Raw genomic sequence first — 16,777 nt, 5'->3', positions numbered from 1 at the left:
ACTCCTTGATAAGAATGAAAACCAAATAGTTTTTCCAGTCCGCCAATTATGAAGGGGGTCATGAATTCAAAAGAACGATTTCCATCATCACAATAAAATATGATAAACTGACTGCCTTTCGGAGTCATGTTATCTATTTATGCGCTTCCGTTTGTTGTTAATTTCACTTCATTTAATCAAACTGGTCTCTTCTCTATCGATGAGCAATTTCGCATCCACTCAGTATAGAAACATGACATAAATAAAAACCAGACTTTCTTTTGATTTCATTCATTTTCTGTTTAAGAAGATTTTTTAGGTGAATCTTAGCTGAAAAACTAGAAATTAAATTTTTCTTTGGAATTTCAAAATATCTTAACGCCTCGCTCTATATAAAGCTTCCCCGACGCGTTGTCACGATCACAAAGAACAAGTTCTTTCCCCGATCAAGTTGAATCAGCAACCATGTCTCATCTTGGACGAGAACCCCAATGTTCCGGATTGAATACTCCTGCAGAAGAAGGCTTGCAAGCGGAGGTCGATGGGACGAAGGCGTCGAAGGAAGTGAAAACATTTAAAAAAGTTCCCGACCGTGAAGAAAGAAACCTCAAGAGGAAAGAAGCGAGCGTTAGACCCCGCCGCCATGAAGCTGGGAAAGTCACAATTACGACATTCCTTGTCACCCGACATGCCGAAAGGCTCGATTCCTATCTGAGGAATCACAATGAAGAATGGAATATAGAAAACATACAGGATCACTATAAGGCGCTTCCCAAGGAAGCCTTGCCAAGACGCAAGAGAATGGCAGATTATGTAAGAGACACGCCGCTAACTGAAGACGGAATTGAAGAGGCGACTAAGTTTGGAAAGACAATTGCGGCAAACGGACTGAGACCTTTCATATATTGCAGTCCAGCCTGTCGCTGCGTTCAAACAGCGCGAGCCATCGCTGCCGGAGCAAAGATCTCGGCTCCTATTCGGATCGAGCCGGGATTGCACGAAAGAACGGACAGGCCTCTCTACACCGTGTCAATTGAGGAATATAAGAGAAATGCGTACTTCAATATTGACATGGAATACGAGCCACTGATGGCAGTAGAGAAAATAGATCTTAGTGAGAACTCTAGAGATTTTCAGAGGAGACAAGCAGACGTGACAGCCCACCTCATCAGAGATGCCAGTGCTTTGCAAAGACATAGTGATGACTCTGATGAACGTAACTGCCTGCTCATGGTAGCCTGTTTTCAATGTTGGTTCCGTTTCCAACGTTCTAATGAATCAACCGCGACAAGACTGGTTTACAGAGGCCCACATTACAAAAATATATTTAAGGCATGAAATAATAAACAAAAGGCAAGTCGGTTGGGAGAGAGAATTGCTGCCTTTTCTCCCACGAAAGGAAAGAAAGGAGTTATTAAAAGGGTGGGAGGCAATCTACCGTAACTACTCGGTAGTAATACTCCCGAAAGATTGGAAATTCATCGAGGACGACGAATGGGCTACTATCAAAACTCCACCTTATCAGTTTTGAAAGCTCAGACGACGACGAGGAATTGATCCAGGGGCCTGGTGATGTCGGACATCAAAGAACTGCTGGAGGAAGCAAGGAAACGCGTTACAAGAAAACGACGAGGAAAAGATGAAACGTGAGAGACGAAAGCCATAGACAGCCTAACCCCAAAACGTGAGATGAGGCTGCAGCCTGTTTGTCTCGCCGGCGTCGTCCATAGTGACAGTATGGCTTTCAGGAAATCCTGATTTTGTCTGCGAGGGTGACATCTGCTGTAAAACAGTTGCAGTTATTTTATTAGGACATGGGAGGAGAGATAGCCTAACCCCGTTTGCGTGAGATGGCATCAACCTGGTCTCAGGGCGTCGTCCATAGTGACAGTATGGCTTTCTGGTAAATCCTGATTTTGTCTGCTGGTGACCATGATGCAGTTTGCAAATTAGGACATGGGAGGAGAGACGGAAACCATGATAGCCTAACCCCGAAACGTGAGATGCTGGTGATGCAACCTGTTTGTCTCTGCTGGCGTCGTCCATAGTGACAGTATGGCTTTCTTGAGAAATCCTGATTTTGTCTGCAGGGTGACCATAGATGCTGTAAAACAGTTGCAGTTATTTTATTAGGACATGGGAGGAGAGACGGAAGCCATAGATAGCCTAACCCCGAAACGTGAGATGAGAGATGCAACCTGTTTGTCTCGCCGGCGTCGTCCATAGTGACAGTATGGCTTTCTTGATGTAAATCCTGATTTTGTCTGCGAGGGTGACCATAGATGCTGTAAAACAGTTGCAGTTATTTTATTAGGACATGGAATGATATTTTTGGACAAGGATCTCGTTAAATAATTATTTTGGGACGAGTATGATTTTGTATTAACCTTATTGTTTATTTCATTGACTCGGATATGTATATTTTATCAATATTTTGGATTAATGGCTCGTTTTGTAAATTTATTAGTTACCAAATCACTTGTAGGAATGTACATGTAGTAAGTTTTGAATAATAAATTGATTTTAAGGCCACCTTTTTCGTTTTTGTTTAGCTCCTTCCTCCTTTTGCTCTTTCTTGTGTAAGGATGTGTTGAACGAAAACTTATCAACTCCCCCCAAATATATACTTATTATATTCTACATCAGTGATTCTCAAACTGGGTGCCATGGCACCGCAGACAGTGCCTGGGTGCCGCAAGATTGTCATGAATTTTTTCTTGGCTAGATCATATCAAGGAACATTTGTAAAAAATGAAAAAGAGTAAAAATATATATCTTGACTTTGCAAATACTTACGTCATTTTAAGAGTTCCTTGTGGCATATTGCAAATGCCGGTTCAGCAGACAACACATGAATTAACTGCCTCCATTGGGCGTTCTTGGTCAAACGAAATGTTAATTTTACTTTTGAATTCGCCATGAATGGCCACACACAAACAGAGGAGAGACGTCAGTCACTGACGTCACGGGCTGCTGCTGGGTATACAACATTGATGTACCGAAGCCTAAAGCATATATATGTATATATATATATATATATATATATATATATATATATACATATATATATATATACATATATATACATGTATATATATATATATGTATATATATATATACATATGTATATATATACATATATATACAACTTGAATCACGAAAATATGGAACGTGATGATTATTATATAAATAAAAGACAAAATCCATGGAGGAGAAACATTGAGTGCTGCAAAGTCTTTCGACTTCTAATCTCTTTCTTTCGTGGATTTTGTCTTTATACATACATACTGTACTTACATACATACATACACACACACACACACACACACACAGGACACATATATATATATATATATATATATATATATATATATATATATATATATATATGCATTGAATATTATTATGGAAGTTCTTCCCGTTGTGGAAAGCTAATTGAAATCAGTCATGATAGAAGGACGCTTCGAAAAGGGGGATTCTCCTGGCTTCAAACCAGTCTTCGGGGGCCTATCGTTATCCTGGAGGAGTTTGCGAAGACGAGAAGGACTCTGGCTTCAAAGCAATGACGGGAGGATCATGAAGCCCTACCGAACTCTGCTTTGAAGCAAGAATCCTTCTCGTCTTCGCAAACTCCTCCAGGATAACGATAGGTCCTTCAAGCCCCCGAAGACTGGTTTGAAGCCAGGAGAATCCCCCTTTTCGAAGCCAGACTCTTTCTCGTCTTCACAAACTGCCCAGGTCATATTCAAAACCTAGGCATACGAAAAGTGAAAGTAAAGATATAAACCAGTATGAGTTTCGCAACAAAAGCGATCTCCTTAATTGGACCACAAATTATGAATTATATCATTGGACTCCATTTTTATGGATTAAATTTACTTATAAAGGATGCGTTGAATTTACACGTTAACGAAGGAATTCCTGTGAAGAGCAGGACGAAGACTATGGAAAGAGCAATGGTTATGACGAAAGTTCCAAGGATTTCGGCCCTGCAAGAAGACTCCTGGACGCGTGCAATAGTGGACATCGAAAAATTAAAAGAAGGACAAAAACTGCTGAGGAAACAATTGCTTGAAAAAAAGAAGGTGGAAGATGAGTTGAAACATTTGCTTACACTCATGCAGGAGGAGATTAACTATTTGAGAACCACAAAAGAAGAGGAATGGCATAGAAAGTTTCAAGCTTTGGAGAAGGACCTAAAGGAGGCGAAAAATCAAATAGCAGAGCTCGAGGAAGAGAGAAACCGTCTACGAAGAGAGAATGAAACCAAAGACAGAAAAATACAAAAACTTAAGAAGAAGAGGAGAGATCAAGAGAAGGGCAAAGAACAATTAAGTACACAGGAGCTCGAGGGAGGACTGACCACAACTACCACAGAGGAATCATCAAGGAAGATAAGGTGGTGGAAGAGACCGTTTTGTATGTGTAGAAGGAAGAAACAGGAAAAGGTGGAACCGAAAAGAAGGAGACTCGCGAGCATTGCGATATCAGCACTCATGAGAGGAAGTCTTGTGAAGACTTTTGGGCAGGCGGAATACCTTAGCGATAGGAGATACTTTGGGAGGGGTCGATGCTGGGTCATAAGATCTTTACATTTTGCATATATGATATACCTGGAGTACCTCGGGGATTTGACAATCGGTCTTTTTAAGAGGGGCTGTTTTCGTCGCCGAATCATAAATAAGTCACGGGGGCGGATCAGATATGAAATCAACAGGAATGAGAATCCAGCGAAAGTATTGACAAACTTGGAAAAGATACGCATGAAAATAGAGAGGAAGAGGCTACAGGAAGAGTCCAGTAGGAAGCAGAGTCAATGGAAAATATTGCAAAAAGTCTTGGAAATGTTAGGCTTGAGGAGAGAGAGGAAAAGGAAGATACCAGAAGCGTCCAGGAGGAGGCAAAGTCAACGGAAATTAGTGCAACGGGTCTTGGAAAGGGTGCGCATGAGGAAAGAGGAAATGGTGCAAAACGTCTTGAAAAGGTTAGGCTTGAGGAGAGAGAGGAAAAGGAAGATACCAGAAGAGTCCAGGAGGAGGCAAAGTCAACGGAAATTAGTGCAACGGGTCTTGGAAAGGGTGCGCATGAGGAAAGAGGAAATGGTGCAAAACGTCTTGAAAAGGTTAGGCTTGAGGAGAGAGAGGAAAAGGAAGATACCAGAAGAGTCCAGGAGGAGGCAAAGTCAACGGGAATTAGGGAAAAAGACCTTGGAAAGGGTGCGCATGAGGAAAGAGGAAATGGTGCAAAACGTCTTGAAAAGGTTAGGCTTGGGTGGGTGTCTTGAGGAAAAGGAAGATACCAGAAGCGTCCAGGAGGAGGCAAAGTCAACGGGAATTAGGGAAAAAGACCTTGGAAAGGGTGCGCATGAGGAAAGAGGAAATGGTGCAAAACGTCTTGAAAAGGTTAGGCTTGAGGAGAGAGAGGAAAAGGAAGATACCAGAAGAGTCCAGGAGGAGGCAAAGTCAACGGGAATTAGTGAAAAGAGCCTTGGAAAGGGTACGCATGAGGGAAGGGGAAATAGTGCAAAACGTCTTGAAAAGGTTAGGCTTGAGGAGAGAGAGGAAAAGGAAGATACCAGAAGAGTCCAGGAGGAGGCAAAGTCAACGGGAATTAGTGAAAAGAGCCTTGGAAAGGGTACGCATGAGGGAAGGGGAAATAGTGCAAAACGTCTTGGAAAGGTTACGCATGAAGAGAGAGGAAGAGAGAGCAGCCCCCTCTTTTTAGGTCGCTGCTTCCAGTTTGCCACTTGCTGACCGATCAGCTGTGGATGGGTGCTGGCATCTGCTGGGGTCAGGACATGGTGGGTGTCTTGGCCCTAGGAGATGCTGGTGCCTGTTTGCAGCTGGCATCTGCTGGGGTCAGGACATGGTGGGTGTCTTGGCCCTAGGAGATGCTGGTGCCTGTTTGCAGCTGGCATCTGCTGGGGTCAGGACATGGTGGGTGTCTTGGCCCTAGGAGATGCTGGTGCCTGTTTGCAGCTGGCATCTGCTGGGGTCAGGACATGGTGGGTGTCTTGGCCCTAGGAGATGCTGGTGCCTGTTTGCAGCTGGCATCTGCTGGGGTCAGGACATGGTGGGTGTCTTGGCCCCAGGAGATGCTGGTGCCTGTTTGCAGCTGGCATCTGCTGGGGTCAGGACATGGTGGGTGTCTTGGCCCCAGGAGATGCTGGTGCCTGTTTGCAGCTGGCATCTGCTGGGGTCAGGACATGGTGGGTGTCTTGGCCCCAGGAGATGCTGGTGCCTGTTTGCAGCTGGGATCTGCTGGGGTCAGGACATGGTGGGTGTCTTGGCCCCAGGAGATGCTGGTGCCTGTTTGCAGCTGGCATCTGCTGGGGTCAGGACATGGTGGGTGTCTTGGCCCCAGGAGATGCTGGTGCCTGTTTGCAGCTGGCATCTGCTGGGGTCAGGACATGGGGGTGTCTTGGCCCCAGGAGATGCTGGTGCCTGTTTGCAGCTGGCATCTGCTGGGGTCAGGACATGGTGGGTGTCTTGGCCCCAGGAGATGCTGGTGCCTGTTTGCAGCTGGCATCTGCTGGGGTCAGGACATGGTGGGTGTCTTGGCCCTAGGAGATGCTGGTGCCTGTTTGCAGCTGGCATCTGCTGGGGTCAGGACATGGTGGTGTCTTGGCCCTAGGAGATGCTGGTGCCTGTTTGCAGCTGGCATCTGCTGGGGTCAGGACATGGTGGGTGTCTTGGCCCCAGGAGATGCTGGTGCCTGTTTGCAGCTGGCATCTGCTGGGGTCAGGACACGGTGGGTGTCTTGGCCCCAGGAGATGCTGGTGCCTGTTGCAGCTGGCATCTGCTGGGGTCAGGACACGGTGGGTGTCTTGGCCCCAGGAGATGCTGGTGCCTGTTTGCAGCTGGCATCTGCTGGGGTCAGGACATGGTGGGTGTCTTGGCCCCAGGAGATGCTGGTGCCTGTTTGCAGCTGGCATCTGCTGGGGTCAGGACATGGTGGGTGTCTTGGCCCCAGGAGATGCTGGTGCCTGTTTGCAGCTGGCATCTGCTGGGGTCAGGACATGGTGGGTGTCTTGGCCCCAGGAGATGCTGGTGCCTGTTTGCAGCTGGCATCTGCTGGGGTCAGGACATGGTGGGTGTCTTGGCCCCAGGAGATGCTGGTGCCTGTTTGCAGCTGGCATCTGCTGGGGTCAGGACATGGTGGGTGTCTTGGCCCTAGGAGATGCTGGTGCCTGTTTGCAGCTGGCATCTGCTGGGGTCAGGACATGGTGGGTGTCTTGGCCCCAGGAGATGCTGGTGCCTGTTTGCAGCTGGCATCTGCTGGGGTCAGGACATGGTGGGTGTCTTGGCCCTAGGAGATGCTGGTGCCTGTTTGCAGCTGGCATCTGCTGGGGTCAGGACACGGTGGGTGTCTTGGCCCTAGGAGATGCTGGTGCCTGTTTGCAGCTGGCATCTGCTGGGGTCAGGACACGGTGGGTGTCTTGGCCCTAGGAGATGCTGGTGCCTGTTTGCAGCTGGCATCTGCTGGGGTCAGGACACGGTGGGTGTCTTGGCCCTAGGAGATGCTGGTGCCTGTTTGCAGCTGGCATCTGCTGGGGTCAGGACACGGTGGGTGTCTTGGCCCTAGGAGATGCTGGTGCCTGTTTGCAGCTGGCATCTGCTGGGGTCAGGACACGGTGGGTGTCTTGGCCCCAGGAGATGCTGGTGCCTGTTTGCAGCTGGCATCTGCTGGGGTCAGGACACGGTGGGTGTCTTGGCCCCAGGAGATGCTGGTGCCTGTTTGCAGCTGGCATCTGCTGGGGTCAGGACACGGTGGGTGTCTTGGCCCCAGGAGATGCTGGTGCCTGTTTGCAGCTGGCATCTGCTGGGGTCAGGACACGGTGGGTGTCTTGGCCCCAGGAGATGCTGGTGCCTGTTTGCAGCTGGCATCTGCTGGGGTCAGGACACGGTGGGTGTCTTGGCCCCAGGAGATGCTGGTGCCTGTTTGCAGCTGGCATCTGCTGGGGTCAGGACACGGTGGGTGTCTTGGCCCCAGGAGATGCTGGTGCCTGTTTGCAGCTGGCATCTGCTGGGGTCAGGACACGGTGGGTGTCTTGGCCCCAGGAGATGCTGGTGCCTGTTTGCAGCTGGCATCTGCTGGGGTCAGGACACGGTGGGTGTCTTGGCCCCAGGAGATGCTGGTGCCTGTTTGCAGCTGGCATCTGCTGGGGTCAGGACACGGTGGGTGTCTTGGCCCCAGGAGATGCTGGTGCCTGTTTGCAGCTGGCATCTGCTGGGGTCAGGACACGGTGGTGTCTTGGCCCCAGGAGATGCTGGTGCCTGTTTGCAGCTGGCATCTGCTGGGGTCAGGACACGGTGGGTGTCTTGGCCCCAGGAGATGCTGGTGCCTGTTTGCAGCTGGCATCTGCTGGGGTCAGGACACGGTGGGTGTCTTGGCCCCAGGAGATACTGGTGCCTGTTTGCAGCTGGCATCTGCTGGGGTCAGGACTTGGTGGGTGTCTTGGCCCTAGGAGATGCTGGTGCCTGTTTGCAGCTGGGATCTGCTGGGGTCAGGACATGGTGGGTGTCTTGGCCCCAGGAGATGCTGGTGCCTGTTTGCAGCTGGGATCTGCTGGGGTCAGGACATGGTGGGTGTCTTGGCACTAGGAGATGCTGGTGCCTGTTTGCAGCTGGGATCTGCTGGGGTCAGGACTTGGTTGGTGTCTTGGCCCTAGGAGATGCTGGTGCCTGTTTGCAGCTGGGATCTGCTGGGGTCAGGACATGGTGGGTGTCTTGGCCCTAGGAGATGCTGGTGCCTGTTTGCAGCTGGGATCTGCTGGGGTCAGGACTTGGTGGGTGTCTTGGCCCTAGGAGATACTGGTGCCTGTTTGCAGCTGGGATCTGCTGGGGTCAGGACATGGTGGGTGTCTTGGCCCTAGGAGATACTGGTGCCTGTTTGCAGCTGGGATCTGCTGGGGTCAGGACATGGGGGGTGTCTTGGCCCTAGGAGATACTGGAGCCTGTTTGCAGCTGGGATCTGCTGGGGTCAGGACATGGGGGTTGTCTTGGCCCTAGGAGATGCTGGTGCCTGTTTGCAGCTGGGATCTGCTGGGATCAGGACATGGGGGGTGTCTTGGCCCTAGGAGATACTGGTGCCTGTTTGCAGCTGGGATCTGCTGGGGTCAGGACATGGGGGTGTCTTGGCCCTAGGAGATACTGGTGCCTGTTTGCAGCTGGGATCTGCTGGGGGTCAGGACATGGGGGTGTCTTGGCCTAGGAGATACTGGTGCCTGTTTGCAGCTGGGATCTGCTGGGGTCAGGACATGGGGGTGTCTTGGCCCTAGGAGATACTGGTGCCTGTTTGCAGCTGGGATCTGCTGGGGTCAGGACATGGGGGTGTCTTGGCCCTAGGAGATACTGGTGCCTGTTTGCAGCTTGGATCTGCTGGGGTCAGGACATGGGGGTGTCTTGGCCCAGGAGATACTGGTGCCTGTTTGCAGCTGGGATCTGCTGGGGTCAGGACATGGGGGTGTCTTGGCCCTAGGAGATACTGGTGCCTGTTTGCAGCTGGGATCTGCTGGGGTCAGGACATGGGGGTGTCTTGGCCCTAGGAGATACTGGTGCCTGTTTGCAGCTGGGATCTGCTGGGGTCAGGACATGGGGGTGTCTTGGCCTAGGAGATACTGGTGCCTGTTTGCAGCTGGGATCTGCTGGGGTCAGGACATGGGGGTGTCTTGGCCTAGGAGATACTGGTGCCTGTTTGCAGCTGGGATCTGCTGGGGTCAGGACATGGGGACGTGTCTTGGCCCTAGGAGATACTGGTGCCTGTTTGCAGCTGGGATCTGCTGGGGTCAGGACATGGGGGGTGTCTTGGCCCTAGGAGATACTGGTGCCTGTTTGCAGCTGGGATCTGCTGGGGTCAGGACATGGGGGGTGTCTTTCCCTAGGAGATACTGGTGCCTGTTTGCAGCTGGGATCTGCTGGGGTCAGGACATGGGGGGTGTCTTGGCCCTAGGAGATACTGGTGCCTGTTTGCAGCTGGGATCTGCTGGGGTCAGGACATGGGGTGTCTTGGCCCTAGGAGATACTGGTGCCTGTTTGCAGCTGGGATCTGCTGGGGTCAGGACATGGGGGTGTCTTGGCCCCAGGAGATACTGGTGCCTGTTTGCAGCTGGGATCTGCTGGGGTCAGGACATGGGGGTGTCTTGGCCCTAGGAGATACTGGTGCCTGTTTGCAGCTGGGATCTGCTGGGGTCAGGACATGGGGGTGTCTTGGCCTAGGAGATACTGGTGCCTGTTTGCAGCTGGGATCTGCTGGGGTCAGGACATGGGGGGTGTCTTTCCCTAGGAGATACTGGTGCCTGTTTGCAGCTGGGATCTGCTGGGGTCAGGACATGGGGGTGTCTTTCCCTAGGAGATACTGGTGCCTGTTTGCAGCTGGGATCTGCTGGGGTCAGGACATGGGGGGTGTCTTGGCCCTAGGAGATACTGGTGCCTGTTTGCAGCTGGGATCTGCTGGGGTCAGGACATGGGGGGTGTCTTGGCCCTAGGAGATACTGGTGCCTGTTTGCAGCTGGGATCTGCTGGGGTCAGGACATGGGGACGTGTCTTGGCCCTAGGAGATACTGGTGCCTGTTTGCAGCTGGGATCTGCTGGGGTCAGGACATGGGGGTGTCTTGGCCCTAGGAGATACTGGTGCCTGTTTGCAGCTGGGATCTGCTGGGGTCAGGACATGGGGGTGTCTTGGCCCTAGGAGATACTGGTGCCTGTTTGCAGCTGGGATCTGCTGGGGTCAGGACATGGGGGTGTCTTGGCCCTAGGAGATACTGGTGCCTGTTTGCAGCTGGGATCTGCTGGGGTCAGGACATGGGGGTGTCTTGGCCAGGACATGGGGACTGTCTTGGCCCTAGGAGATACTGGTGCCTGTTTGCAGCTGGGATCTGCTGGGGTCAGGACATGGGGGTGTCTTGGCCTAGGAGATACTGATACTGGTGCCTGTTTGCAGCTGGGATCTGCTGGGGTCAGGACATGGGGGTGTCTTTCCTAGGAGATACTGGTGCCTGTTTGCAGCTGGGATCTGCTGGGGTCAGGACATGGGGGTGTCTTGGCCCTAGGAGATACTGGTGCCTGTTTGCAGCTGGGATCTGCTGGGGTCAGGACATGGGGGTGTCTTGGCCCTAGGAGATACTGGTGCCTGTTTGCAGCTGGGATCTGCTGGGGTCAGGACATGGGGGTGTCTTGGCCTAGGAGATACTGGTGCCTGTTTGCAGCTGGGATCTGCTGGGGTCAGGACATTGGGGGTGTCTTGGCCCTAGGAGATACTGGTGCCTGTTTGCAGCTGGGATCTGCTGGGGTCAGGACATGGTGGGTGTCTTGGCCCTAGGAGATACTGGTGCCTGTTTGCAGCTGGGATCTGCTGGGGTGAGGACATGGTGGGTGTCTTGGCCTAAGGTGATGACGGGCAAACAACAAAGGTGTAAAAAAAAAAAATCCCCCCGAAGTACCAACTAATTACTGGGAAATTATGGAATTTGTTCGTAAAAAAAGACGCGGAAACAAATCCCCTCGATGTATCCGCTGTTTACTGTAAACTCACTTGATAAGATCCCACCGACATTAACTTTACGCCTCCTTCTGTCATGGCTGATTTCAATTGGCTTTGCATAACGGGAAGAGCTTCCATAATACTATCCAATGCATATATATATATATATATATATATATATATATATATATATATATATATATATATATATATGAACAAAGTTACAGCCACGAAGGAAAAGTGACTAACTTTGATCGTATGGTTATCACGTTTTTTTTTTCTTTATCCTTTTCGTGATTTCAATGAAAATACAGTCACGTATATATATATATATATATATATATATATATATATATATATATATATATATATATATATATATATATATATATATATATATATATATATATATATATATATATATATATATATATATATATATATATATATATATATATATATATATATATATATATATATATATATATATATATATATATATATATATATATATATATATATATATATATATATATATATATATATATATATATATATATATATATATATATATATATATATATATATATATATATATATATATATATATTAAATATAAAGAGCTTTAGGCTTCATAGTTAGTTAGTTATTTTATTGACAAAAGTATACAATAATTAGTACAAATTTGTCCACAAACGTGACATATTACAAAATATACAAAGTAAACAGTAACCTCTGTTCTTGCAAGTACATGGCCTATCCAGAAAAAAAATTATTAACAAGAAAAATAAAATATCAAGTACAAATAACATAATCCTATAAGATTATAAAAATAAACGTAAAAGGAACTTACTATAAGGAAAAAAGTGGTTACATAACTATTCAAAATCAAGTCCTCATACAAATAACATCAATGTCGTTTCGGCCGTAAGCGCGTTTACGTGCAAAATGGGCCCCGTGTTTAGTACCAGCCCCTTGGGGATGTACGTAAAACATGAAATAATAATGGTAAATGCCATAAACATGACGATAAATACCATAAACATAACGTCTTACACTGTTTTGGATGTTAAGGCCGAAACGACCAGGACCAGGACCGCCAAGCAGCAGGCCGTGACGTCATTGACTGACGTCTCTGCCCTGTGCTCCCTGCATTTGTGTGTGTGGCCGTTCATGGCGAATTCAACAGCAAAATTAACATTTCGTTTGACCTGTGAACGCCCAATGGAGGCAGTTTAATTCATGTGTTGTCTGCTGAGCCGGCATTTGCAACATGCCACCAGGAACTCTTAAAATGACGTAAGTATTTGCAAAGTCAAGATATATATATTTTACGCCATGACAGTTTCATTGGCAACGTGATTGTTGTTCCAGGATTTTATTTCGTTTGTGTGTTTTATTACTTCATTATTACTCTCCTTCCCGTCTTTATTGCTTTATTATGACTTCCCTTCCTGTCTTTAATCCCCAAAAAGCTAAATAGGCCCATGGATTTCTGGGGAGAGATAGTAGAAATACCCTCTGGTGGGCTGCTGTTAAGTCTGAGGCATTGGCCACACTCGATTTTTGGTGGTAGGCCAGTGCCGTCAGTACACCTCATGCCGTGCACTGTAAGCGTTACTCAAGGTTCTTTGCAGCGTTCCTTCGGCCCCTCGCTGCAACCCCTTGCATTCCTTTTACTGAACCTCCATTCATATTACCTTCCAACTTGCTATCCACCTTCTCCTGACAATTGATTCAGAGTGCAACGGCTTTGAGGTTTTCCTCCTGTTACAGCCCACCCAGGCTACTCTCAGTTTCTTTTCCAGCGCCGATTGACCTCATAGGTCCCAGCGCTTGGTCTTTGGCCTTAAGTCCGTCATCCGATCCATCCATAGATTTTTGGAGTCTTTACCCAAAGTTATCATCTGAAATTTCATGCTTTTGAAAGATTGTTCGGTGAAACGTTATTATTTGAGTTGCGGCCTTGTTCCCGCCAACCTGGACAGGTTACCCCCTTATTGGGGGGTCCGCCCTCCCGCCAGGTCAGGGCACGTCGCCCCAAGTTAGGTTAGGCAGGCAAGATCTGGTTAGGTCAGGACCTGGCCTTATAGATAAGGTTATGTCCGTTTATGTACGAGGAACCTGTCCCGGTCGACGACTGGCGGGAACCAGGCTGTGCAACTAAAGTAAAGTTTTGCCAATAATTCGTTTGAGCATTGCTTGATTGGCTTGGGCCTTATTCTCATGAGAGATTATCCAATTGGCCGGAAATAAAGTCACAGGAAAAAGTCACAATTTTGGCTAGGAAAAAATTCACGAAAAAAGTCACATTAATTCATGGTTGTCGGTAATAAAATCACAGGGCAAAGTGCACAATATTTCCTGTGGGTAATTATCTTTATGATATTTACAGTCTCTTGTTCATGGTTTTACGGTAATCCCCATCGGGGTTGTACTAAAAACGCTGCAAAGGTGGATACAAGGATGCATACTGGGTTAAAACCCTTGGGGGTCACTATCTAGGGAAGGTTAATGCGACTTTTTTTCCTGAGACTTTTTTTGTGACCCTTTTCTGTGACTTTTTTCACCTGGATTCAATTTCTGGATCCTCCTAACCAAACCTAGGGTGCTGGGTCCTTATCTGGCCAGGGGCAGGTGGCCCTGTCCTCCATGGACTGCCCCAGCCCCATCTAACGTAACCTAACCTTGGATGGTGGGCCCATATGCAGCCTGTTGGGAGGCGTTGTCCTGTCTTGTTCCTCCTCCCATGTGACTTAACCTTGGGCACTGTAGATTAAATAATAAGGGTGCGCCCTAACCTAACCAAACGTGGTGCACGAGGTCAGCCACCATGTAAAGTAACCTAGGTTATCGATGCTTACCTATTGCATGATGTCACTTAAAAAAATCCCCAATAAATGTTATCTTAATCAAACTCTTAACTTGAAGGTATCAGAGGGATGTTGGTAATACATTATTGTATTTCACCCTTTTGCATTTTCCCCAGTCCGCACACCCTGCTTTGCCGCTGTGGTCCCCATAATTGTAGGATAGAAGATGAGGTCAGTATTTCTATAACTTGGCTGAGCCTAGTAACATGCTGGCGAAGTGAATGTCAGAAATGTTCGAAGTACACTAAAACATTAGAAGAATCATATATTCACCACGAGAATACAGTTATGGATATAAATTTACCAGACGACCAGTTGTTCAATAAACCTTAACTTGATCAGATTTAGCAGGCTGTCGTGGAAATATTGAATACATCCGTATCATTTCACCATTTTTGTGTTTTCTCCAATTCCGAAAACCCCAGTTGTAGCCGGGTCCCCCATAATAGGCTATAATTGGTTCAATATCTTGAAACTGCTAATATGTGGGAAACATTAAAAAAATTCAAGGAACAATTTATCTGCACCAAACACAGTGGACTGTGACTGAAGACAGGTTTATTACGACATGCCTAAATTCCAAAATGCCACTTTATTGGTGAAATGTACAACTAAAGAACTAGTCAGGTTTCAGCATTGTGCATGAACCTGTACTTCTTAGTGAAAATAACGAAAGACATTCTGAGTACAGAGCCATCTTCCCAGAACGCACAGGGATAAATAAAATCCAACTGGTAGCTCCACTCGTGACAAGGTAACATGAACTAAACCTATAAAAAACTCCAAGTATGTCACAACATTCATCAATAGGTATCTCGGTAACAGCAAATTTTTGTGTTAAGAATATAAAGGAGTCTTCAGAGAATACTGTAGTATGAAAACTCCAAAATCAGGAAGAATATAAGGAGACCTCAGAGAATACTGTAGTATGAAAACTCCAAAATCAAGTGGTGGTAGTAGAGTAAATACCTATGATTTTTCTTAGTTGGTGTGCTTTGAATGTTTCTGACTTTCATTTCAGTTGCAAATAAGTAGTTTGAGAGGTACTATACCACCCCATCATATCCTAGGGGACAACTGTGGAGATTTTTGGTGGTAAGGGAACACGAAATGAATGAGATTCAGGATATTCAACTTAAATAATAATAATAATAATAATAATAATAATAATAATAATAATAATAATAATAATAATAATAATAATAATAACAGATTCTCGAGATGACGCTTCATAATTGCAAAAATACAGAATAAGACTTTTAAGGAACAGATGCCTCATTATTCCATCTTTCCCACAATTTAGATCATCTTGCCTCACTGCTTAATGCTTTGTATGAGTGAACTGCTGCTGTTTCTCAGTCGGGTGATCAGACCGGGACATCGGGATGGCCTCGCTGAGTTTGTCCCGTACTGGGCTCCACATCTAACTTAACCAAGGGCATTGTAAATTAGAATAGAATTGTGACCTAACCTAACCTAACCTAACTTAGGCCACTGGGTCCTTACCTACCCATGGTTTCCCCCCCTCCTCAGACCCCCAATTTAGTGTAACCTAGGGCACTGCAGATAAAAACTGTTAGGGGTGCAATTTTGTCGCATGGGAAGTGGTGCCTCTGAGTGGAAGAGCCTCCACCAGAGATATTGATAGGGCTGGCTATAGGAAGACCTCAGTTTTTTCCTCTTCAGAAAACTTGGAATGGCACATTTATTGATATATTGCTAAACTAAACTCCTGTGATTGTGTTAAATGTTATTTCAGATTGTCTGGAGAGTGGTCATGTATTTGCCCTTCTGACTAGACAGAATTTAGCTGTAGCAACAGCATTGCCAACTATAGTGTGTCCAACACTCCTTTAGATTGCTAGGGTGTAGCCACATCTGTTTGGCCGTTTAAATCTTTCCCTCAACATTAAGCCCTTGTTGATCATTTTGCCCGAGACCTGTCCTTCACTGCAGTTTCTGCTACAGTAAAGGACTGTAGTTTACTGTAGCCAGTAAATTGACTGTTGACCTAAACGGCCCATGCTGACCAGTTGTTGTGGAAACTTAGGTTTGGCTGCACAGATGCAAAAAAAAAATCTTGCCATATCTCGTTGTTTTGATTAAAAAAAAATGCCTCCAATGAAAATATCTAGAGTTAAGTGTGTTTTTATGTCAGTTGTAAAATCATGGCAGTACCTTAGATCACTTTGAATTGAGAGGAGACTTCGAAGCCCACACCTTTATTATAACGAGACATTTGTCAACATGGGACTTCCTTTATTGCCCTACCCTAGCGATCTTAGAGTGTTTGACAGACTCTGGCACTAGTAGTAAATGCATATTTATATATCTTCTGTAGTTTACAATATTTTTTTTCATGGAAATAATTAGAATGATCTTTTATATGTATGTCTATTCAGTGTGTATTGTCTGTTGACTGTCATTACTGGTTGAGGGTTAAT

At 46.8% G+C, this 16,777-nt stretch overlaps 2 protein-coding genes across 2 annotated transcripts; both read left to right on the top strand.

The window, feature by feature from the left end:
• The first annotated feature begins 444 nt into the window (after window positions 1-444).
• On the top strand, window positions 445-1,317 carry LOC136844750 (ecdysteroid-phosphate phosphatase-like). Its single transcript, XM_067113985.1, has one exon. The coding sequence runs from the start codon at window positions 445-447 to the stop codon at window positions 1,315-1,317; it is 873 nt and encodes a 290-aa protein (XP_066970086.1).
• Window positions 1,318-5,063: 3,746 nt separating this feature from the next.
• Window positions 5,064-16,190, top strand: LOC136844749 (inner centromere protein-like). The gene is made up of 2 exons (XM_067113984.1): window positions 5,064-5,613; window positions 16,093-16,190. The coding sequence occupies exons 1-2, from the start codon at window positions 5,064-5,066 to the stop codon at window positions 16,188-16,190; spliced, it is 648 nt and encodes a 215-aa protein (XP_066970085.1).
• The last annotated feature ends 587 nt before the right edge of the window (window positions 16,191-16,777 follow it).

Source organism: Macrobrachium rosenbergii, chromosome 13, assembly GCF_040412425.1.
Source record: "Macrobrachium rosenbergii isolate ZJJX-2024 chromosome 13, ASM4041242v1, whole genome shotgun sequence".
NCBI lineage: Eukaryota > Metazoa > Arthropoda > Malacostraca > Decapoda > Palaemonidae > Macrobrachium > Macrobrachium rosenbergii.
This window is presented reverse-complemented; position numbering and strand designations above follow the sequence as displayed.